Source organism: Mytilus trossulus, chromosome 3 (genome assembly GCF_036588685.1).
Source record: "Mytilus trossulus isolate FHL-02 chromosome 3, PNRI_Mtr1.1.1.hap1, whole genome shotgun sequence".
NCBI lineage: Eukaryota > Metazoa > Mollusca > Bivalvia > Mytilida > Mytilidae > Mytilus > Mytilus trossulus.
The window spans coordinates 78,115,618-78,142,063 of record NC_086375.1 but is presented as its reverse complement, the minus strand read 5'-3'; the positions used below and the strand labels follow the sequence as shown (position 1 = coordinate 78,142,063).

At 34.1% G+C, this 26,446-nt stretch overlaps 1 protein-coding gene across 1 annotated transcript in view; it reads left to right on the top strand.

Annotated features, from left to right (window-relative positions):
* Positions 1-417: 417 nt before the first annotated feature.
* The window catches only part of LOC134712507 (DNA-directed RNA polymerase II subunit RPB1-like), a 41,533-nt gene continuing 15,504 nt past the window's right edge, over positions 418-26,446 (top strand). Inside the window, exons 1-16 of the mRNA XM_063574125.1 lie at positions 418-663; positions 4,495-4,764; positions 5,122-5,280; positions 5,900-6,346; positions 6,936-7,156; positions 7,449-7,581; positions 7,880-8,004; positions 9,772-9,982; positions 10,256-10,465; positions 13,683-13,931; positions 14,351-14,569; positions 15,242-15,464; positions 16,255-16,465; positions 16,726-16,976; positions 17,623-17,828; positions 18,143-18,367. Coding sequence (XP_063430195.1) covers positions 583-663; positions 4,495-4,764; positions 5,122-5,280; positions 5,900-6,346; positions 6,936-7,156; positions 7,449-7,581; positions 7,880-8,004; positions 9,772-9,982; positions 10,256-10,465; positions 13,683-13,931; positions 14,351-14,569; positions 15,242-15,464; positions 16,255-16,465; positions 16,726-16,976; positions 17,623-17,828; positions 18,143-18,367 — 3,441 coding nt within the window. The 5' untranslated portion in view covers positions 418-582. The remainder of the gene's footprint in view (positions 664-4,494; positions 4,765-5,121; positions 5,281-5,899; positions 6,347-6,935; positions 7,157-7,448; positions 7,582-7,879; positions 8,005-9,771; positions 9,983-10,255; positions 10,466-13,682; positions 13,932-14,350; positions 14,570-15,241; positions 15,465-16,254; positions 16,466-16,725; positions 16,977-17,622; positions 17,829-18,142; positions 18,368-26,446) is intronic.

Below are 26,446 nucleotides of genomic sequence, written 5' to 3'. Positions count from 1 at the left end.
ATTTTGTTAAAAGGGGGAGGGAAAATCCTGTCCTGTCCAAAAGGATTTACTTACTAAAAATATATTTTAAGTGGGAGTGCTCCGTCCATTCCCGGAGTTAGATATTTTGTAAAGAAATAGAAACAAGGGGTTATAGAAGGGTTTATCAGGATTTTCTCTGTCTATTCTGAATTAATCTATACTATACTGTACAGTAGGTATGATCTTTGTTTGTTAAGTTTTTTAAAGCCGAAATTCAGTTGTCTATGTGCATTCCGGAAAATGAAATAAAAATAAATAAAGCATTATTCAAACAAACGATTCCTTTTGCGAACCTCTTAATAAGTCTGATAATGCTTGAAAGCTAAATGTAAATATGTGTTTTAATAAACGTCTAGCTGAGCATCAGTCCTTGGAATGACAATGTTCAACCCGTAGTAATCGATGAAATGTATAAATACTCGACACTTTTCAGCGGAAATTTTACTACGCTCTCCGAAGGGCGGCCATATTGCAATATTATTGTGAAATGTAAACAATCTAAATGAGGCAAAGAAATTACCTTTAGAACCACAATAACTTGAGGACTAACAGACAAGAATCATGGCTTACACTGGCGATTCCAACGCACCTCTTCGGGACGTGAAGAGAGTACAGTTTGGGATTTTAGGACCAGATGAAATCGTACGATAAATCAACACTTTTTTTAGTCCAGATAATCATGCCGTCTTCTGAGGGTATTTTTATATTTGGATTTTTTTAGTTCCCTCATTTGACGCAGGAGGGCGTCCAAAAATTTTTATAAAATAGCCGTCCAAGGCGTCATAATTATTTGGACTACACTTTTTTATATTTCATTATTTAGTCGCCCCACAGTTCTTATATAATTTAAATATATCTATGTCATCTATATATGTTATAATTATTAAAACAAAGAATATGAATTTTAAAATATTTGTCTTTATATCAAAATCTTAAATTGACCGAAGGGGGAGGCATGTTCTCGGAGTCTTGAGGATAGCTTCTTTGATATGTCTTTGTCCATCATTAAGAGATTAAAATTTCAATACCAGTTTTCTTCTTTCATCCTATTTTCTGCTATCATGACACAAATTTCCAGAAGTTCTACCAATATTATTACAAATTACACTCGGAATTCAGAAAATTGACAGATTTTTCAATACCGATTTCCAAAAATTCTGTTTGCAAAGAGAAACGGGCTTGTAACATGTGATGTGTTGCAAAAAAGTAAATATATGCACTGTACATAGACTTTAACCTAAATCAGCTCCTATTTACAAGTGTGATTTGATATTTTGTAGATGTGAGCATACCTGAGCCTAAAGGGGAGACCCCCCCTCCCCTTACGAATTCCCCTTGAAACCAAATAAGCACTGTTAAAGTCAACGTTCTTTTCAATTTGGGCCAACCTTAAAAATATGTTTGTTTGCAGTTTTCCGACTGTACCTTCAGACTGAAGGGTCGGTAGGTAGGAAAAATATTTTATTTTATCAGCCAAAATACAGTTTAAACAAGCAGTTACACTAAACCAAGTTTCTTGTGAAGAAAAAAAACACATTTTAAAACAACAAACACTGGACATGCTGAAAACCAACATCAAATGAACAGGCATTTTCAGATAAAAAACTTTTTAACCAAAACTGAAACTTTAACATAGTGTCATTATCCAATTTATGACATAAAACATGGTATAATTATTAAATACTGGAACACTTATAAACAAGGAATGTCATTATGACTAGAACTGTTTTAAAGAAATATATTCAGACATGTATGCTTCTTGACTAGAATGTTTTCAGGAGTAGAGTATTTTCATCAGAAAATGTATATATTATAGATTTATAAGACAATTATTAAAGAGTTTATTTTTAATAAAAAAACAACAACCATTGAATCTTCCTCAATTGAAAAAAAGGCAACTTGAAAAAAAAGTACTAAGACATCCGACTGTTTTCATATTTCTAACAATATTTAATTATATGTGATAAGGTTATATTTTTGCCAGGCTTTAATGAAAACCAAAGAAATCTAAAGTCCATAGCACCCCATTAAAAGAAAATGGTCTGTACTGAAATGTTTTTAATGCATAAAAAAATTGACAGCATAGCTCCTAAGGACATGTTTTAATTGAATTCACACAGGCCACACAGTTTGGGTATATATCTAATATTGTAAGAAAGAGAATAATTGCAATGAGTGGGGCAGCCCCCCTTATCCTAAAGGAGCATACTCATTGCAATCGAAGATAGATTTAATATAGAGAGAGTATATTTATTTTTCAAGCTAACCATTCATTTTCTCTACATCTTTGTGTAGTTAGGGTTGCTTCTTATTGATTTGGCATAATCTATATCCATTAAAATTTCAAATGAGCCCTTCCTCCGTACAGGCTTGTTTACAGATATCCATGAAGATTTTAGTCACAGAGGAGTGGTTTCATCTTTGTCGTCTTCACAACGATTTGTAGAAAATAAGCCATACTTCAAGCTGCTGTCGAATTATTTAACCACTGAAATTGGTTCCATAAAGACAGGCTCCACAGATTCTGAACCTGATTTGTTTGCAAACAGAATGGTTATTGTGTCAGTTATGAATATCCGCTGCATCATCGTCAATGATATCATCACACATCATTACATGTGCCTGAATCTGTATAAACAGTTTACAAATAAACTTTTTTGTTTGTTATTTGTCTAAAAATTGACACGAGACGACAGCGTAAAGTACTCCTCCGTGACTTCATGGATACCTGTAAACAATTTCCATGTGCTTTATCATTAAATGGTCACATGAACGCTTGACTGGAAGCTAAGAAAAACCGAACTTGAAATGCGTAATTGACCCAGACTTTAAATCATTTCCGGAAAGGACCCAAAGTTCCGGATCACGTCAATAGAGGTATTAAAAAAATTTCTTCAAATTTTAAGCAATAAAATTTTCACAGTCGGGAGGATTTTCAAGGGTCGGTCGGTAAACTGCAAACAAACAATATTTTAATTTAAGCCTTGTGACTTTTAAAGTCAAGCTCATGAGTTCAAATAAACTCTTATTAAATGATATGAGCAAATATAAAGCCCTAATACGGATAAATCAGCATGTGCAATACTAAAAACGTTCCACTGTCGATATAAATCAAGATTTAATATTGCTCTTCGAACAGGGCTAATACGGAAAAAAACAGATTCCGATATAGAAAAAAGCGGGATAAAAGCCGTATTAGCGGCTAATACAGGATGTTCACTTCCGGTTTTCAATTTTCTTACACCATTACTTAACTTTGAAAGTATCGTTATGCATAAAAACATTTGTATAATATTTTTTAAATTAAAGTCATAAAATAAACAGGTTAAATGATGTGTAATGTTTTGTAATGTCTTAAAGTTTTGAAACGGAAAAAAACAGGGCCAATACAGAAAAAAGCGGGAAAAAAGCTGTATTGGCCCATGGGCTAATACGGGACATTCACTTCCGGTTTTTTATACTCTTATAATCATTTAATAAAAGTGTTATGAACTGGCTGTTTCTGTATTGGCACTGGAATAGATTCTCGGTCAGCTGTATTGGCCCTCGACCCTACGGGTCTCGAGGCCAATACAGCAAACCTTGAATCTATACCAGTGCCAATACAGAAACAGCCAGTTAATAACACTATATTACGGGCCTGGTGAGAACTAGAAACTATCACTAATATGATTCAAGCCACCAAAGAAAGAAAATTTCCCTTTACAATCTGAAAATTTTGTGTTGAAATTTGAATTGTACATGTTTAAACAAAAAAAGAAATAGCACGGTCAAATGATTGTTAGAACTCATAATCATATATAGTACATGTATTATAGAACTTGAAAACAAAAACTGCAAACATGACGTCCGACCAAGGCTTCCAAAATGGTCATATAATCTGGTCAATTGTATAATGTCCAGTAAAAGTCCAGCTGGGCAAAGCATGAAACGATCATCTACTTTTTATTTTTCAAGGTTTTTTTCTATACTTTAATTCCAAGAAAGTCTATTTCACTGTGTCCGAGTTCATGTTACTAACAAATGTCACATGATAACGACCAAATTAAATGCAATGTTGAGGGAGGGTAGGAGTGGTCCTGATCCCGAAATCCTGGGCTTAAAAATACGAAATCCCGATGTCCCGAGATTCAAAAAAAGAATTCTAGGATCCCGAAAGGATCAATCCCGAAATCCTGAGCTTAAAAACACCCAATCCCGGAATCCCAATAAAGGGTCTACCCCCCCTCAATGTTGGGATTAGTACAAAATGGTTTGCATGAAAACATCAACATATGGGTGATGTCACCTTTGTCAGGTTTTCATTACAGGGTCAAAACAGAACAGCATGGTCAACTTATTAAAGTGTTAAATAATTAAATAATGAAACTTTGAAAGCTGCTTTTTGATATTTATTAAAAAAAGCAATGACAACATATAACTGCCCTTTTGGGTTTATTCAGTCAGAAGTAAAGTTTTTATTGTATTTTTCAGAGGAGGATGTCTGTTACAGAAGGAGGAATTAAATACTCTGAAACAATGGAGGGTGGTAGACCAAAGCTTGGTGGATTGATGGATCCCAGACAAGGAACAATAGATAGAACTTCCAGATGTCAGACATGTGCCGGGATCATGCAGGAATGCCCTGGACATTTTGGACACATAGAGTTAGCCAAACCAGTGTTCCATGTTGGTTTTCTGACAAAAACCATAAAAATGATCAGATGTGTGTGTTTCTACTGTTCAAAGCTGTTGGTTGATGTTGTAAGTTAAAAACTTTATAGATGATTATATTAAAACATATACCCAACTTTCCTATGTCCTGATCTCTTTAGTATGTCATTCTGCATCATTACTATGTGATAATAAGAATGTTTGACCAGACATTAAAAAACATTTCTAAATTAAGTAATGAATTCACGTCAGAGACACATAAAGTACTTGCGAATGACCTGTAGAAAATTCTGTCAATATCCTGATGGTCATGATGTTATCTGGTTCACAATATTCTCTTGTTTAATTTCTTAAAACACCATAAAGCTGTATTATAATGGTTGCTGAGAAAAAAACATTGAACAACAAGTTTGCAACAGCCTTAAAGTATGTTTATATGTTTTTCAGAATCATCCAAAGGTTAAAGATGTTATAGCAAAATCCAAAGGATTTCCAAGAAAAAGATTTGCACATGTTTATGATCTCTGTAAAACTAAGAAGATTTGTGAAGGTGGAGATGAAATGGATGGTAAACTTGGTGAAGATCTTATGGATGAAGAGAAAAAGGTAATGTGTAGTTCTCTAGTCTTGTGTTACAAAAACACATATATTTGGGATACACAGTCAAAGATTACACAATGCTCAGGTTGGAAGGCATGGTAAGCAAGTAACTTATTGGTCCACATCTGACAAAAATTATATTAAATAAATTATTTAATTTTTCCACACTTTTCTTCAAATTTAGTGCTCCTTAAAAAGAACAAGAATGCTAATTCTAAAGTTCCACATGAATATACAGTAATTCATGGGGGAGGGGGATTTTGTTTCCAACCAATATCTCGGGACATAAATCAGATCTTACTAAAATGAATTACAGGTAGGTGAATAAAGTGCCTTTGCCAGTTGGGCATGATGTGTAAAAAAGTATTTCATGGACATGTAGGTCAAGTTCACAGTTGAAAATTGATAAACTGAAATAAAGGATCTTCATGACCTTTTAACAGATCAGAAAACAACTTGTAGATTAAAATAGTTATTTGGCAAAAAGTAATAATACATGTAGTTTGTTTTCTATGAAATTGTTAATTTGCAACTACATCACAAGATAACTGTAGTAAGTCATGAAGTGTTCAAATACAAAGTATTGAAATAATGGTAAATGATTAAATTTTGTGTACACTTTCAGCATCAACATGGAGGGTGTGGAAGATTTCAACCTAAAATCAGAAGACAAGGTTTAGATTTAACTGCAGAATGGAAGAATATAAACGAAGAAACACAAGAGAAAAAGATTGTACTGACTGCAGAAAGAGTTCATGAAATTTTGAAGCGCATCTCGGACGAGGAATGTGTTGTACTTGGAATGGATCCAAAGTTTGCCAGACCTGACTGGATGGTTATTACTGTACAGCCAGTTCCACCACTCTGTGTCAGACCAGCTGTTGTCATGTTTGGCTCAGCTAGAAATCAGGATGATTTAACCCATAAGTTGTCTGACATTATCAAAGCTAATAATCAGTTACGAAGAAATGAACAAAATGGTGCAGCTGCACACATCATTTCTGAGGACACTAAAATGTTACAGTATCATGTGGCAACATTCACAGATAATGAACTCCCTGGTTTGCCAAAGGTAGGATACTAATAGAAATATTGTTTACTTTATAATGTACAGACTTGATACATGTCCTTCCTTTAATCTTATTTTGCTCCACCACCAAGTGGCTGGATTATAATGCAAGTATAGTGTCATTCCATCAATCTGAAAACAAGCACTTGTACAGACTTTTTTCTTATAAATGAACATTTTTGGTTGATTTGTGTCTACATACTAGTACATAGATTACAATATTGAGTTCATTGACTTATGGTGGAATATTGACACATCTAGTTTATTCTGTTGGAAACTAATTTACAAATATGCTGTTTAAAGGCAGGGTCCATTAGCCTTATACTCACTCCCCTAGTTTTCCAAAGGTTAATTGGATAAATTCAGGTAAGTTTTCTTTTCTGAATATGTTTAAATATTATTTTTACCATGTTAGCTACTGTCCCAGACATTGAAAACATTGTAAATATGGACTTGACATTATTCCTTGTGAAAAATTCTTCTGGTAATAAGCAATAGAGCTTAATATTTCTTAACCATCGTAACTGGTTTGATTTATCGTATGGTAACCTCGTGTGTAGTTTGCATTTAAAATATTATATTTGTTTAACAGGCCACACAGAAATCAGGTAGACCTTTAAAGTCAGTGAAACAGAGACTGAAGGGCAAAGAAGGAAGAGTAAGAGGAAACTTGATGGGTAAACGTGTGGACTTCTCAGCTCGTACTGTCATTACTCCAGATCCAAACTTGAGAATTGATCAAGTAGGAGTACCCAGATCTATAGCACAGAACATGACGTTTCCTGAGTTAGTCACACCCTTCAATATAGACAAGTGAGTGATGCTTTCTAGTCTTTACTATGTGCAGTAGTCCTAAGTTTGTTAGGCAAAAATAAGGTCGAGATGATGATAAAAATAATAAAAGTTTTACACCCCCGATACAATTACAAAATAAACAATTGATTCTTAAATATAAAGTAGGATTTGCTTTGTAAATAATAAGAAAAAAATATATTCTGAGCTTTATAGCTACAGTTGGAAGACTTGTATTTTAAAAACAAAAGATAAGAAGTTTAGAAGACAGCATTGATACATTGGTAGCACAGTTGAATATTTGTATTTTCAGAATGCATGATTTAGTACAGAGAGGATCCAATCAGTATCCTGGTGCCAAGTATATTGTACGGGATAATGGAGAGAGAATAGATTTAAGATTTCATCCCAAATCCAGTGATCTCCATCTACAGATAGGATACAAGGTAAGTGTGAAGTAATTCCTGTTAATCCAGTTATCCTAGACAATCGATGGGTTACATTTTGTTGCTTTTTTATGCCACTGCCTAAGTGGAGGGGACACTAAGTTTTACCCTTGTCCATCAGTTCATCCTTTAATTAGCTTCCATTCTCAAAGTTCAGTTTGCCATGCCCAAATGGTGGTGGAAGTCTTGGAAAAAAATATTCAATGTCCCCAGTGCATTTTAAAATTTAAGAATAGCCCTTTCAATGGAATATTTAACCAATTGAGCCTGTTGTGATATGTTTTATTTTTAATTTCAGGTGGAAAGACATATGCAGGATAATGATTTTATTGTGTTTAATCGTCAGCCAACTCTACATAAGATGAGTATGATGTGTCACAGAGTGAAAGTTTTACCATGGTCTACATTCAGAATGAATCTGAGGTATTATTTGTTTAGGGTCATTCACTATATACAATCTCAAGTGTATATAATATAGTTGCTGTATAAAAGAATCTGTTAAAATAAAAAAAAATAATCTGTTCTGCTGTGGAAACAGCAACATGACAAGTGCTTAGAAAGTGTAGTTATTGACATGGTAAAGATGGGGGAAAAAATTGGGACACACTTTCTATGGAAGTTGTGAAAGAGATGTAAAGGATATGCTGAAAACAAGATTTCCTGTACAGCTTTTTTTATATGCAAGATTTTAGTAAAATTTAAGAACATTTTCTGCATGTTTAAATTACTCAATTATCAAAGTGCTGTTTTAGAAGTAAATGTAGGAAGATGTAGAGGTTAGAAGGAACTTTGATATAACTCGCATTCATGAATTTTAAATGATCATTTTCTTTAATAATTATCCACTTTACCAGGGTTCGACACTAACGGTAGTCCGGTGCCCTCCTAAAATCAAGGAGGACTACCAAAACATGGTTAATCAGTAGTCCTGTGGACCACCTGAAATTTTGTGTATGATCTGGCTATTCTAATGCTAAAAAATGGAATAGAAAGTTCTAATATTAAAAGCTATATATTTCAAAAACAGTGATGGCATTGATCGTAATGTACGTAAATTTCCATCATGTTTAATATTATGAAAGCACTTTTGAGATCCAGGTTTATGATCAAAATCTTCTTAGTGTTTGTAACACATGGCGTTTTCAATGTAAAAAGTACCATCATTGTTTTCGTTCCTTTCCCCTACCCGAAAAGTACCTTCCTGTTTGAAAATGTCTGACAACCAAAATATATGTGAATGAAAACTGCAGAAAGGACAACAAAGGTCAGCAATAAAAACGTTCATGTGTTAAAAAAACTTCCAAATTTGGGAAGAAAAAACATTCCACCCTAAAAACAACAACAACAGGTTGAGGTTTTTAAAAAAAAACCAACAATATCACTGATCTTTTTTTGAGGCTTTCCTGTTAAATAAAAATCATGTCATGCCATTGAAAATGGTATTACATCCACTTTGTTTCAAGAACTTATCCACTGAATAGAATAGATTTCAACAGTGATGATGATGATGACCTCTAGTACACAAACAAAGACATTGTATTGATGATCCCTTCAACAAAATCTTATAAACTGTTTGAAGAATTAATGAAAAATTAAAACATATTGTATGACTTATTTTTATTCTTTTTTTCTAAAAAATTCTGGAATGAAAGGTCATTAACTCCACCTAACAAGGTCTTACAAATTGTCTCTCATTGCTGGATTTTGCATCTCATTTTTCAAAATTTCCTTGAGAAAAAGTTCAGTTGGAATAAAATTGATTCACTGAATGTTAACTTTTATCTAAAAAAAAAAAACCAACTATACTTGAAAAACTCAAATGAACATTTGTGTGCTTTGAGGTGCTCAGATGGCAGGAAATTGCATCATATTTTGAAAAATTTTCTAGGGGGGGCATGTCCCAAACCCCCCCTAGCAATTTCGGGCCGCGTTGCGGCCCTAACCGGTGATAGTGATGGACTACCAGGACTACCCAAAAATATTTCTTGGTAGTCCTGTGTACTACATGTCCTCTAATGTTAGTGTCTAACCCTGACTTTACTGATCTTAGAAGATCATCTTATTAAATTAAAGTGCCCTTAGACCTGTCTCATCTTTAAAAACAGTTCTTTAAATTGTCCTTATTCTGTTTCAAAAATGTATACAATTCATATCTTTTTATAAAGTATAAAACTTTTTTGTTTGTTTCAGTGTAACCACACCATACAATGCTGATTTTGACGGAGATGAAATGAACTTGCATCTTCCTCAGTCTTTAGAGACTAAAGCTGAGATTTCCAACTTGGCCCTTGTATCTAAGATGATCATAACACCACAGTCTAACAGACCAGTTATGGGTATTGTACAGGACACATTGACTGCGGTCAGAAAAATGACCAAGAGGGATGTATTTTTGGACAGGGTAAATAAGACTTTATAGTCTATCATGACTTTATACCGGATTATTATTTCTTTGCTTTGAACTTAAAACAGCTTTGATAATAAAAAAAATAACTTTTTTAACCTTTCGAGAGTAAATGGATTAAAACCAGATTTGTGTAAAAGGTGAAAGTTGTTTTAAACATAGAATATGTAAAATGGAAATTGATAACATATGTGACTCGAGTTTCTTATAACAATTGTAACACAAACTTACCACTGGTTCAAGGAAAAGTCTTATACTTTGTGATTTTAGGGACAAATGATGAACCTTTTGATGTTTTTACCAAGCTGGGATGGTCACATGCCACAGCCAGCTATACTGAAACCCAGACCCTATTGGACAGGGAAACAGTTGTTGACCTTAGTCATCCCAGGTCGTGTAAATTGTATAAGAACCCACAGTACTCATAATGATGATGAGGATAGAGGTCCATATAAATGGATTTCACCTGGTGATACTAAGGTAATTATATATGACTATATTAATTACTTATTATAGTCAGGGAGATATAAATGGATTTCACCTGGTGATACTAAGGTATCTATAATACTAAAATTACGAGGTCCAATTTGTCAGCCGTCATCACATAAAAACGACGAATCACAGAATTCAACTTTATATATAACAAATATAGTACAAAGGTGTAGATTAAAAATTACACCACTCCAGGTCCTTTTGTTTTCCACGTAATTAAAATTACCAATAATTAAGAAGTTCCGGGTCGAGTCCGATACCGATACCAATAGTATATTCACCTGTTACCTATTACCTTATCTGTACGTTCCGCATCTGACAGGCGCACCACCAGGGGGTGTATTCAGGATTAATATGCTATATATACGGGTCATAATCACAAGGTTGACACTACTAAATTGTCAAATTGTTACCTATTGTAATATTTTAATCAGTAAGACTTTCTAAGATAACAATACGAATACTAAAAATCGGGACTAAAAATAGGGCGTATAGGTACAGTTTTCTATTTGTTAGTGGGCATGACGTAAAACTGTGAAACAAAGAATTTAACTTTATTTATAACTAATATAGACAATGCTGTTGACTCCATTCCAGGACCTATTGTTTTCCAAATAATAAATATTACCAATAATTGATAAGTTCAAGTTCGACGGGTTCAAACAGAAAGATTTGAAAGCAGAGAAAACTGCCGTGTACCTTATAATCGGCATGACTTTATCAGATGACAATACTAATACTAAAATAAGGCTTGCGCATAGTTATATACTTTAATTCAGTCACGGAACCCGTGAGATCACGGGTTTGTTCTAGTATATATATATGATTATACTAACGTGTTATTATAGTAAGGGAGATATGAATAACAAACATTGTTTTAATAGGTTAATTGCAATTTAAAAATCATGCAAGATCACCTGGCCTTTTTATACGACTGCAAATTTTGTCGTCGTCGTCCGAATACTTTTAGTTTTCGCACTCTAACTTTAGTAAAAGTGAATAGAAATCTATGAAATTTTAACACAAGGTTTATGACCATAAAAGGAAGGCTGGTATTGATTTTGGGGGTTTTCGTCCCAACATTTTAGGAATGAGGGGCCAAAAAGGGCCCAAAGAAGCATTTTCTTGGTTTTCGCACTATAACTTTAGTTTAAGTCAATAGAAATCTATGAAATTTTGACACAAGGTTAATGACCATAAAAGAAAGGTTGGGATTGATTTTGGGAGTTTTGGTTTCAACAGTTTAGGAATTAGGGGCCAAAAAAGGGCCCAAATAAGCATTATTCTTGGTTTTCGCACAATAACTTTAGTTAAAGTAAATAGAAATCAATGAAATTTAAACACAATGTTTATGACCACAAAAGGAAGGTTTGTATTGATTTTGGGAGTTTCATTCCTAACAGTTTAGGAATTAGGGGCCAAAAAGGGACCCAAATAAGCATTTTTCTTGGTTTTCGCACCATAGCGTTAGTATAAGTAAATAGAAATCTATGAAATTTAAACACAAGGTTTATGACTATAAAAGGAAGGTTGGTATTGATTTTGGGAGTTTTGGTCCCAACAGTTAAGGAAAAAGGGGCCCAAAGGGTCCAAAATTAAACTTTGTTTGATTTCATCAAAATTGAATAATTGGGGTTCTTTAATATGCTGAATCTAACTATGTATGTATATTCTTAATTTTTGGTCCCGTTTTCAAATTGGTCTACGTTAAGGTCCAAAGGGTCCAAAATTAAACTTAGTTTGATTTTAACAAAAATTGAAACCTTGGGGTTCTTTGATATGCTGAATCTAAAAATGTACTTAGATTTTTGATTATTGGCCCAGTTTTCAAGTTGGCCCAAATCGAGGTCCAAAATTAAACATTGTTTGATTTCATCAAAAATTGAATAATTGGGGTTCTTTGATATGCCAAATCTAACTGTGTATGTAGATTCTTAATTTTTGGTCCAGTTTTAAAATTGGTCTAAATTAAAGTGCAAAGGGTCCAAAATTAAACTAAGTTTGATCTTAACAAAAATTAAATTCTTGGGCCTCTTTGATATGCTGAATCTAAACATGTACTTAGATTTTTGATTATGGGCCCAGTTTTCAAGTTGGTCCAAATCAGGATCTAAAATTATTATATTAAGTATTGTGCAATAGCAAGTCTTTTCAATTGCACAGCATTGTGCAATGGCAAGAAATATCTAATTTCACAATATTGTGAAATAGCAAATTTTTTTTTAATTAAGAGTTATCTTTCTTTGTCCAGTATAGTAAGCAAGAAATATCTGCAAGATTTTTTTTTAATTGGAGTTATCTTTCTTTGTCCAGAATCAACTTAAATCTTTGTTATATACAATATACAATGTATATTCACTTTTTACTACCAACTGATAAATTTAAATAATCTTTACCTTTCAGTGATAACAAGCAGTTTTTTTACATCTTAATATTTTATGATGTATTTAAATTTTAGAATATTTTAATTGAAATTAGTTTTGGAACAAGGGAAAGGGGGATGTGATTAAAAAATTGGGTTGAATTTTTCTCATTTGAAATTTCATAAATAAAAAGAAAATTTCTTCAAACATTTTTTTGAGAGGATTAATATTCAACAGCAAAGTGAATTGCTCTAAGAGAAAACAAAAATTTTAAGTTCATTTGAATACATTCATTTTGTGTCAGAAACCTATGCTGTGTCAACTATTTAATCACAATCCAAATTTAGAGCGGAATCCAGCTTGAATGTTGTGTCCATACTTGCCCCAACCGTTCAGGGTTCAACCTCTGCGGTCGTATAAAGCTACGCCCTGCGGAGCATCTGGTTGGTCATTGAGATATTACCGTTATTTGGCATAGCTCTTAACTTGAAAATTGTTTGCTAGATAAAGTTAAAGTAAAATTAGAATCATCAGTAAATTACGATCTACAAATTAGATATACAAATAAAACAGTACAATTGAAATCTTACAATAACTCCTTGTACCCACAAATGCTTACGCTGCCTAAACTGAATGACTGTTTTGTTGCTTTGTTATGCGTTTTGTGCTTTCTTATTTTACCAATGAATTCACATACCCACCAAAGCTTAAAATGGAACACAAGGGTAAAATGCAAGTAATTTGAATATATCTGGAAATAGTGAATTAACAATGAAGTAATTGATCTCATGATTGCTGTAACAAAATGTTGCAAAAATATAATTTATGTTTAATATTTGTAGGTATTGATAGAGGATGGTGTGCTGATCAGTGGTATTCTATGTAAAAAGACTTTAGGTGCCTCCTCAGGATCTCTTCTTCACGTGCTGTTTCAGGAGTTAGGATATGAAACAGCTGGTTATATGTATGGTAACATTCAAACTGTTGTCAACAACTGGCTGATGTACGAAGCTAATAGTATTGGTATTGGTGATACCATTGCTGATCCTCAAACTTACGTTGATATTCAGGAGACTATCAGAAAAGCTAAGGTAAAAATGGCATTAATGCTTCAAATAATTAGAGACTTTTGATAGTCTGTATCAAAAGTGTTCAATGTTACAGGTTTATTGAGGACAAGATAAAATTAAGTAATTTACCAATTTGTTGTGTTCTTTATATGGGTTCAGATTGAGAATGACATTTAAAATTTGGGTGAAGATTATGTAGAATTATTTGTAGGGTCAGAAATGTTGACAGCAGGACATGTATTAAGGACATATATTTTGTTTGATTGCGCAGAATCCTTTGTAATATAAGATAGGACAATGCATTAAATTTAACATATCTTTTTAACTTCCACCTATAATTTCAAAGTACCACTTGATAGTCGTTAGGCTTCATATGATTATTTATTACCTAACTAAACAATTTATTAAACTCCGCTTCATTTGATTTTTGAACATTGTAGTTTGATGTGATAGAGGTTATTGAAAAGGCCCACAATGATGATTTGGAGCCTTCACCCGGTAATACACTTCGTCAGACTTTTGAGAACCAGGTGAACAGAATCCTGAATGGAGCCAGAGACCAGACTGGTAGTAAAGCTCAACAGTCTTTGTCAGATTTCAACAACTTCAAATCTATGGTAGTGGCTGGATCTAAAGGTTCCAAGATTAATATATCTCAGGTACCTGAAACTTCTTGTCAGTCGTGTGTAATAGCTCTTGAATAACAATATTTACAGTATTCATTTTTTGCTAATGCTGATTTTTAATTGGCTGGATTTATCTTGTCACATGTTTTCAATTTGTATGAAATCAACCCAAGGTTATAGCATTATTAGCTCCACCCACCTAATAAATCAACTTTTTTTTTTAAATGTTTACTTCATACAAACTCTTCTGTTAAAAAACAAATAGCAAAATGAATTTAAAGTAATTGACACAAATACGATTGAAACTTGATAAATATTTTATGAGCTATCTACTTTGAAATCATAATTTTCTTTGTGGAAATTTCAACTAAATGAGATTTGTCTGATTGACATGAATTGATACTGATTTCATCTCAGAAGACTTACCTCAATTTTCCAAATAGAAAAACAACAACAGCTCAATCAATAAATTAAAGTTAATTTAGAAGATTTAAAACTTTTTGGTTTTCTTATTCATTGTTAAAAATGTGTGGTGTAAAATTTCATATATCTACAGTGGTCACCAACTTCTTAATGAGAATCTTGCCCTAGAGTTTTCTAATTTGCTTTTAAAGCACATTGAAGTTTGTGTAGCATTAGAATAATATGGGTAAAAAGCATAACCTTTGATTTAATGAATAAAGATATATAAAATGTCTGTTGTAGGTTATTGCCTGTGTCGGACAACAGAATGTTGAAGGAAAGAGAATTCCCTTTGGTTTCCGTTACAGAACCTTGCCACATTTCATCAAAGACGATTATGGTCCAGAATCTAGAGGATTTGTAGAAAACTCCTACCTTGCCGGACTGACACCATCAGAATTTTACTTTCACGCCATGGGAGGACGTGAAGGTCTCATTGATACTGCTGTAAAAACTGCAGAAACTGGTAGGTTTTACTTGATACCTTGGATTAAAAAGAAAAGTGCAAGGCAAAAGGAATATATCGGTTAAACATTTGATGTCCTTCATGATGATGAAATTTAAATGACGTGAACTGATTATAAAATGTTAACCACTCTAATATTTTTCTCTGAAAGGACATTGCAAGAAAAAATGTAACGTTACCTATAGAAAGATTTGAATTATGATGTTTAAGGCTAAACTGCTAAAAGTTGCACAAAAAAAGAAGGAAAATAACCAATTACTGAACTAAGGAAAATTCAAAACAAAAAGTTTCTTAATCAGAGGGGAAAATTAAAGGCTCATACATATCAAAGTATTGAAAACAACCATCATAGACATTCATAGTCCTGACTTGGTACAGGTATTAAACAGTTGAATAAAACAAAATTTGTTTTTATTTCAAATACTTTTTATGCCCCACCTACAATAGTAGAGGGGCATTATGTTTTCTGGGGTCAGTTCACCGGTTTGTTCGTCTGTTCATTTATCCTGTTTCAGGTTAAAGTTTTTGGTCAAGGTAGTTTTTGATGAAGTTGGAAGTCCAAACAACTTGGAACTTAGTTCACATGTTCCCTATGATATGATCTTTCTAATTTTAATGCCAAATTTAGAGTTTTTACCCCAATTTCACGGTTCACTGAACATAGAGAATGATAGTGGGGGTGGGACATCTGTGTACATGGGACACATTCTTGTTAAGATTAATTTTAGAAGTGATTGTGGGGACAGTAACTATTTTCTCTGATTAATAATGCTAAAATTTGCATTTTTAGGCTACATTCAAAGGCGATTGATCAAAGCTATGGAGAGTGTGATGGTAAAATATGATGGAACTGTACGTAACCAAATTGAACAATTGGTACAGTTAACATATGGTGAGGATGGACTTGATGCCTGTCATGTGGAGTTTCAAGATATTCCTACTGCTAAACCACCAGAGCGAATCTTTGAGAAAAAGTTCAAGATGGATCCTAATGATGAAAGGTAGGTGCTTTCTCTAGTAATAGTTAACAAAAATGTGTTAATTACAACTACATTAGACCTAAGACACATAGAGGGCAGTTTTAAAAACTAAATGCTGTCTAATAATGAAACAAAAAATTGAATACCAAATGGCAATGAATTGCTGCACATTGATGTAAAAATGCAAAGAGTAAAGGACTGAGCGAATCCAAAAATAAAATAAGTATTATTTATCAATATATCAAGTATTACATGGATATTTGCATTTTGTAATTGTATAGGATCTTGAGAAAGTCCATGAGTGAAGAGACTATTAAAGATCTGCTTGGAGATGCTCAGGCCCTAGCCTTGTTAGAAAATGAGTGGGATCAGTTAAAAGAGGACAGGGAAACAGTTCGTTCAATCTTCCCTAGAGGAGACAGTAAAGTGGTATTACCATGCAATCTACACAGACTAATATGGAATGCACAAAAGATCTTCAGGATTAATACACATAAACCTACAGACCTTCATCCAGCTAAAATTGTAGAAGGTAATCTAATGAAACATCAATGTTATACAGTGCTGAAAGTATTCTAATTTAAAATGCTGTAAAGTGTAGATCAAATTAATGTATATAGAAACATGGTACATAGCAAATAAATGAATAATCATCCGGGAGTGTGGTAAAGAGGGGGGTATGGACCTAGAAACACATTAAATATAAATTGCAAAAACATTGCAGGGGAAACAAAGGGCTGTATAGCCAGTCAAGGTCGTTAAAAACTTCCATTTGTTGTTGGGAAACAAAGCACAAGAAATAAAATTGTAAATATTAAGGAAAAAGAGTACTGGAAGCTATTACTAAGATCAAACATGAAACATGTACATTGAACAAAACATGAGAAATGAAAAATAAATGTCAATGCTAAAACACTAAACACACTTGAAATAAAAAGGCATGAAAATAACCCTTTACAGTCTCCTTCTTACTGAACATCTGTGCATTGAATTTGGCTTCTTTTTTACATTTTCAAAACATAAGATTTGCAATGTACGTTGATAGAGTGTGTTTTATAAAAAAACATACATTATTGTAACTACATTTTTTAAAAAAATACTTATTTATTTGACTCTTTAAGGATTGACATTCATGGTTCCCAATGATATTAGTTTTTATATTTTATAATCCATTTCAGGTGTTGCTGAACTTTGTAAAAGATTGGTATCAGTACCAGGAGAAGATAAACTCAGTGTACAAGCCAATGCTAATGCTACAATTCTAATGAAATGTCTTGTTAGATCAACACTGTGTGCCAAAAGAGTGACAGAAGAATTCAGGCTCAGTGCTGAAGCTTTTGAGTGGTTGCTTGGGGAAATAGAAACAAGGTTTCAACAGTCTCATGTAAGTGTTAATTTCATATGCAAAAACAATGTTTTGTTTTAAGCAGTAAGATTGATTTAAAATTAAAAAAAAATAAGAATTCTGAAGATTCCATAGCTTAATTTTGTATGCTTTATGTACTAACCAATTTAGTAAATAGAAAATAACAATAACAGTATGTAATATTATTTCTTAAAATCAGCATTTTCATGTACAGTTGGAAAAAATAATTATCCATGCATTTTTGAAATAAAAGCAATACCACTAAATAGTAGAATGTATGAATTAAGACAAATATTGGGTGATGTATTATAAGTTTTCCTACTTTTGTTCAGGTACATCCAGGTGAGATGGTTGGAGCTCTAGGTGCCCAATCTTTGGGAGAACCAGCTACACAGATGACATTGAACACTTTCCATCACGCTGGTGTATCAGCTAAAAACGTAACTCTTGGTGTACCTCGTCTAAAGGAGATTATCAATATATCAAAGAAACCTAAAACTCCATCATTGACCGTATTTCTTACTGGTCAAGCGGCCAGAGATGCTGAGAAAGCTAAGGTCAGTGTCAGTTCTTTTATAATGTAAAGGTTTGACTGGAAAGTGCAAAAAAGGTTTGGGATAAAAAAAAAAGTTGAATGACATGACCTACTTGATATATTTGAAATACTTTAAGAACAGGACAGTGTTTCGTTTTATGGTTCAGGGGGATACAATTGAAATACTTAATGGTTCAGGGGGATACAATTGAAATACTTTATGGTTCAGGGGGGCTATTGGTACTTTACGGAACGGAACGGAACGGAACGGAATTTCATTTAAGGTATCCAAAGGGGGCATTTATCAAAATTTCGAAAAATCTTTAAAACAAAACAAACTTTAAAATTTCTGTGTTTTACGGTTTTCCATATACAAATAACACAAATGTATACTTAATCTCATCTTCCCAGGTGAAATGTGCAATAATGTATAACATCGGGAACTATTCTGTAAATGAATATGTCGGATTGTCCTGATAAATTATCATGAAATTAACGCATTTGCAAGTCATGCATTATGATATCTAGACTGATCTCACGTCGTCCTTTCCGACGATGATTAGAAACATTGGTTCTGATTTTAACTTTTTAAATTTATTATTCCGTTCCGTTCCGTTCCGCAAAGTACCAATTGCTCTGAGGAATTGGTATTTAACGGAATCGAACGGAAACAGACATCTTTCATGTAATTAAAGCAGTATGATAAAAAAAAATTGTCTGACACCTCTTTTTGCATAAGTGGTATGTGTTTTAGATAGCATTTTCGACTTGTGTACAATTTGGAAATTAGTATGGCGTTCATTATCACTGAGCTAGTATATATTTGTTTGGGGGCCAGCTGAGGGACGCCTCCGGGTGCGGGAATTTCTCGCTACATTGAAGACCTGTTGGTGACCTTCTGCTGTTGTGTTTTTTTAATTTGGTCGGGTTGTTGTCTCTTTGACACATTCCCCATTTCCATTCTCAATTTTATTGATCAATAATAAAAAATTTAACACAAAGGCAGGTTACACAAAAAGTCTTTCTCCTTCCATCGGTAATTATATTTTAAAAAAGAGGCCTACAACAGCCCATTCCGACGATGATTAGAGACAGTGATCAAGTTGAATCTGATTTAAACTTTTTAATTTATTATTCCGTTCCGTTCCGTTCCGCAAAGTACCAATTGCTCTGAGGAATTGGTATTTAACGGAATCGAACGGAAACAGACATTTATAATGTAATAAAAGCAGTATGATGAACAAAAAATGTGTCTGACACCCCTTTTTGCACGAGAAATAAGTGTTTTTGATAGCATTCCCGACCTGATAAATAATTAAGAATTTAAAACAAAGTCAGCTTAGACAAAAAGTCTTACTCCTTCCATTGGTAATTATATTTTTTAAAAGAGGCCTTCCACCTCTCGTGCCGACGAGGATTAGAAACAGTAATCAAGTTGAATCTGATTTAAACTTTTTAATTTTTTATTCCGTTCCGTTCCGTTCCGCAAAGTACCAATTGCTCTGAGGAATTGGTATTTAACGGAATCGAACGGAACCAGACATTTATAATGTAATAAAAGCAGTATGATAAAAAAAAAATGTGTCTGACACCCCTTTTTGCAGAAGAAATAAGTGTTTTAGATAGCATTCCCGACCAGATAAATAATTAAGAATTTAAAATAAAGGCAGCTTAGACAAAAAGTCTTACTCCTTCCATTGGTAATTATATTTTTTAAAAGAGGCCTTCCACCTCTCGTGCCGACGAGAATTAGAAACAGTAATCAAGTTGAATCTGATTTAAACTTTTTAATTTATTATTCCGTTCCGTTCCGTTCCGCAAAGTACCAATTGCTCTGAGGAATTGGTATTTAACGGAATCGAACGGAACCAGACATTTATAATGTAATAAAAGCAGTATGATAAAAAAAAAATGTGTCTGACACCCCTTTTTGCAGAAGAAATAAGTGTTTTAGATAGCATTCCCGACCAGATAAATAATTAAGAATTTAAAACAAAGGCAGCTTAGACAAAAACAAAAAATCTTACTCCTTCCATTGTAAATATTTTTTAAAAGAGGCCTTCCACCTCTCGTGCCGACGAGGATTAGAAACAGTAATCAAGTTGAATCTGATTTAAACTTTTTAATTTATTATTCCGTTCCGTTCCGTTCCGCAAAGTACCAATTGCTCTGAGGAATTGGTATTTAACGGAATCGAACGGAACCAGACATTTATAATGTAATAAAAGCAGTATGATAAAAAAAAATGTGTCTGACACCCCTTTTTGCAGAAGAAATAAGTGTTTTAGATAGCATTCCCGACCAGATAAATAATTAAGAATTTAAAACAAAGGCAGCTTAGACAAAAACAAAAAATCTTACTCCTTCCATTGTAAATATTTTTTAAAAGAGGCCTTCCACCTCTCGTGCCGACGAGGATTAGAAACAGTAATCAAGTTGAATCTGATTTAAACTTTTTAATTTATTATTCCGTTCCGTTCCGTTCCGCAAAGTACCAATTGCTCTGAGGAATTGGTATTTAACGGAATCGAACGGAACCAGACATTTATAATGTAATAAAAGCAGTATGATAAAAAAAAAATGTGTCTGACACCCCTTTTTGCAGAAGAAATAAGTGTTTTAGATAGCATTCCCGACCAGATAAATAATTAAGAATTTAAAATAAAGGCAGCTTAGACAAAAAGTCTTACTCCTTCCATTGGTAATTATATTTTTTAAAAGAGGCCTTCCACCTCTCGTGCCGACGAGAATTAGAAACAGTAATCAAGTTGAATCTGATTTAAACTTTTTAATTTATTATTCCGTTCCGTTCCGTTCCGCAAAGTACCAATTGCTCTGAGGAATTGGTATTTAACGGAATCGAACGGAACCAGACATTTATAATGTAATAAAAGCAGTATGATAAAAAAAAATGTGTCTGACACCCCTTTTTGCAGAAGAAATAAGTGTTTTAGATAGCATTCCCGACCAGATAAATAATTAAGAATTTAAAATAAAGGCAGCTTAGACAAAAAGTCTTACTCCTTCCATTGGTAATTATATTTTTTAAAAGAGGCCTTCCACCTCTCGTGCCGACGAGAATTAGAAACAGTAATCAAGTTGAATCTGATTTAAACTTTTTAATTTATTATTCCGTTCCGTTCCGTTCCGCAAAGTACCAATTGCTCTGAGGAATTGGTATTTAACGGAATCGAACGGAAACAGACATCTACAAATGTAATAAAATCAGTATGATAAAAAAAGGCTGACACTTCTTTTTTTGAATGAGTGGTAATTGTTTTATATAGCATTCTCGACCTGGTCATTAATAAATAATTTAACACAAATGCAGGTTACCCAAAATCCATCCATTCCTTATTATATTTTAAAATTTTCGGGAAAAAAAATGATGAAATGGGCAAAAAAAATGTTGTCGTTAATTATTAAAGTTCGGAATGAGTTGCTACATTTGTATGTCTAAAGTACATTGTGTAATGTTGATCCTCTTGGAATTCATTTGAATGTAAGTTTTAAATTGTGCTAATGAATATCATGCATGTGTATTTAAGTTAAAAAAAAAAAGGAAAAAAAAGGTCTTGAATAAAAACAAAGCTCTCGTCAATTATACCCGGCGTCATTACAGTGGTTACAAATGAAAATATCAAAATCAACCTTTTATTAAATTAGAAGTCTGCAACTTTGACAATATACAGTGCGAATGACATAAGCTTTTGATGTAGAAATACAAGTGTACTTAAACTATGACAGTGTCAATTTTTTAATTACTGTAACGGTTATTGGGTTCGGGATTGTGTACTTGTTTTTATGTTGTTCGTTCTATAAATAAAGTTTGAGTACTGCAGACGTCTTTTTGTCACAGCCAAGCTTTTTGTAGATCTCTGCTATTTGTGGTGCCAAATAGGACCCACGTTGTCTGAGAAATGTTTCAGGCATCACACTGGTGTCAGAAGTGTCGACTATTGTGAATTTATTCGACTGAGAAGTTTGGAAATTCATCGGAAAGTTGCCAGTTTGGAAAACCACGTGAGTCGACGATTGGGCGATCCAGAAGCGGATCCCCGTCAATCACAGCCCAAACATAATTATTCCGGTGAGATCGTATGATTTTTATACTTTAAATACTGAAAATTGTTTTAATTTTACAAAAAATTTAGCTGACGAAAATTTGCATTTGAAAAAAAATAATTTCGGTGGCTCCGACCTCGTCACCAAATTACCGGACATACAAAAACATTTTTATTTTTTATTTTTTATTTTATTTTAGTCAAGATTTGGATTTTGTATCATAATAATTTGCATATTTTTAGACTGTTTCATGTAATACGTGTTTGTTTTTTAAGTATTACAGATCGAATTTAGAAAATAAAGGACTTATGAGTGAAACTGTTCTACACAACTATCTCAGGTCTATTCCACTCGTCATCACACAACAGACAAAATATTAATTTTCACCTGCTAAGAGACGGGCTTCATCCTAAAAGAATATGGGCACAAAAAATGGTTTAGAAGATTACCACTTGACATATGCCAAGAGTATTGGTTAGATAGGGAATCATTTTCAGTACACGTCGATCCACAGGATTGAAAATTACAATCTTTTATAAATTGCAATTTAATAATAAACATGAATGACGATACAGTAGTAGAGACGGGTTCTGATCGAAAAGTCAGAGAAGATTCCCCGCCAAATGGTGATCAGTTGGGCATAAAAATGCTCAACGTGTTAGAAAGAATGGGGAACGACATGGGAACCTTGGCTGACACCATGACATATGTTTAGAAAACAGGATGAGGTTTCTGCCAATACAATGCAGCTACTCTACCAACAAAGTAGAAGTATAGAAGAATTGAACAATACGTTTTTGCAGAACCGGGAGACATCGAAATCCGACATTAAGAGCACAGGAACTAATACTTCCGGTTACACAGTTGACGATTTTTCTGGGTCTTCTATTTGTCCAAAGTATGGATTATATGATGGAAATAATGAACACCTAGACCCTAAGTTTGGCGAAAAAAAAACAGTTGACAGTTTTCAGGTTGGCCAAGAGAACAGTCACAGACAATCTCTGTTCGGTCAAGATAGCAAGCCGAAATCGGTTTTACAGTTCGGTCGTGGGAACAGTCCCAGACCACCTTCATTTAGTTTAGATAATCAACCAATAGGATATTTGCAGTTCGGTCGAGGGAACAGTCCCAGGCCATCGTCCCAGAATACAGATGATGACATACAGACCGGAAGTTTGCAGTTTGGTCGCGGGAACAGTCCCAGACCAAATGCAAATTCACACACACCATTGTCATCAACACAAAGGGATACAACAACACAGAATTTAGATGATGACAGACAGAACGGGAGTTTGCAGTTTGGTCGCGGGAACAGTCCCAGACTAAATGCTAATTCACACACACCATTGTCATCAACACCAAGGGATACCACAACACTCCCCCCTTTTAAACCGTTGCTAAGCACTAGAGAAAGATGGGAGTCTAGGTCGAGTTCTATGAACACAAATAATAGACAAGATTTGATAAGAAACATACAACCTTCGTTTTCTAGTGATATTGAAGCTATGCACAGTAGTAACAATACACAGCAGACAAGACAAAAAGTACCAAATAGTGACGTTCCCCACCAAAAACTTCCAACATTCGACGGGAAGGATAATTATGAGGGGTTTATTATCCCATTCAACAGGGAAGCTAGGAGAAACGAATGGACAGAGGAGGAAAAGTTAGATAGGTACATTGAATGCCTGCAATTCCTCGACAGGAAAGAGATACTTTTGAATCCAATTCGCGTCACATGGAAAACAGGTTCAACCGAAAAGAGCCCCCATCCACTGCACGAAAAAAACTATCTGATTGAAGACAACACAATGAAAAGAATGAAGAGTTTGCTGAAGAAGTCAGACGATTAGTCTCAAGAGCATACCCAACAAGTAGTATCGAGTTACAAGAGGAACTTGCAGCGGAACACTTTTTGAAGGGCCACAAGAACGCCAAAATAGCATATGAAGCTTTAAACCACCAACCTAAGACTGTATCTTCAGCACTAGATATTGTTGTACAACTACAACACAATTATCATGCTACGTTGGGCAGGGATGTTGATTATAATACAAAACAAAGGACCAGACGCGTTACGTGGAAAGATGAAGAGGAAAAGAGTACTGACCAATATGAAGGGATGGACAGCGTTAGGCAGTTGGTAAATTCATTTCGGAAACCAGATAATCAAACATTACAGAATGAAATCAAAGCACTAAGATATCTTTTAGAAAGGGCCATGCTGCATGATTCAAAACCAGCTACCTTGACAGCACAGTCAACGGGATGTTATTTTTGTGGCGATAAAAGCCATTTCAAACGTGATTGTCCAAAAAGATCACGATCCCCCAGCCCTATGAGAAGACAAGATACTGGTGCTGATTGTGAAAGGAGATATATTATCAAATTGGCAGAGGACAAGATTTACTCATTCCAATTCAAGTCAATGGCAATAAGGTCGATGCTATTGTTGATACAGGAGCAGATGTAACGGTACTTTCAAGATCCTTTGCAAATTGTATTGGTTTGAGCGGTGCTACCGGTATAAAAGCTTGCTTATTGAATGCAGAAAATGGGAAAGAAATGGAGGCTGACATGAATATTGTTGCAAAGCTTCAACTGGGTAAAAAGGAGATAATTTGGAAAGTATGCATTGCCCCCATAAGAGATGATATTTTGATTGGAATAAACTTACTGAAAGAAGTAGATGGTATCATAATGGCCAAATAAGGTGATCTGCTGATAAATAATGAGCTGATACCAGGACGGTATCGAACAGAAAATGATTGCCAAATATCAAGAGTGACGGCTGAAATGGAACCCACTTTAGATACTTTAAAGCCCATGGACGAGACAGATGTATATGGAGGAGTTGAAAGTCTAAAAGAAAGTATTGTTGATGTTTTAGACCCAGCTTCCTTACAAGACAATAACAACACTGGGTCGGTTTTAGTGGAAACTCGCCTACAGGATAATCTTGAAAAAGATAATGTTTCAGACATGGACGAGGTAAGTGCGATTGGTTCAAATGTGCCACATGAGCCGAGGACACAGGCTCCAGACTCACGTGGGTTTGAGAACAAGAATATTAAGCTATCGCAAGAATTTGTTGTCGAAATTTCAGATGCTTATGATGCGGCTAACGACGATAAATTTGATAGTTCAAAGAAAGAGAATTCACTATTTGAAGACTATATCATATGTTCATTAGAACAGACGATACAAAGTTTAGATTCGGGCAAGAATTCAACCAAAAAAGATGATGAATCAGAACAGAAGGAGATTATATCACGTGATTCGGGGACACTGAGTCCAGTCTCAAGTGGTAGTAAGACCCATGCAAACGTAACCAAGAAGATAGGGTCTCTCAATGATGCCTTAAATCCAAAGATTTCACCCAAGATGGATGACAGTTCAGATTCCAGTGAGTCGAGGACACAGGCTCCAGACTTACCTGGGAATCATCAGATGACAAAAGAAAAGCACCCACCTAAAATCAGTCGATATGGACGCAAAATAAACCAACCCTTACGTTTCAAAGATTGACAAAAACATTTGTGCAAAAAAATAAGAGATATTCTTATTGAGAACTGTCTGTTTATAAAGAAAAGGGGGGATAGTGTAACGGTTATTAGGTTCGGGATTGTGTACTTGTTTTTATGTTGTTCGTTCTATAAATAAAGTTTGAATACTGCAGACGTCTCTTTGTCACAGCCAAGCTTTTTGTAGATCTCTGCTATTTGTGGTGCCAAATAGGACCCACGTTGCTTGAGAAGTGTTTCAGGCATCACATTACATTATGTTAAACTCGCACGTCAATCTTTTGTCTGTCAAGTTTTGATCACTGTTTCTAATCATCTTCGGAAGGCCCCTTTTTTAATTTATAATTACCAATGGAAGTAGAAAGACCTTTTGTCTAACCTGTCTTTGTGTTATTTTTTATACGTCCGTCAATTTTGACGGGACGTATTATGGTATACAAATGTCCAGTGTCCGTCCGTCCGTCCGCCCGTCTGTCCGGTGTAAACATGTCGCACCGTTACTTGAGAAC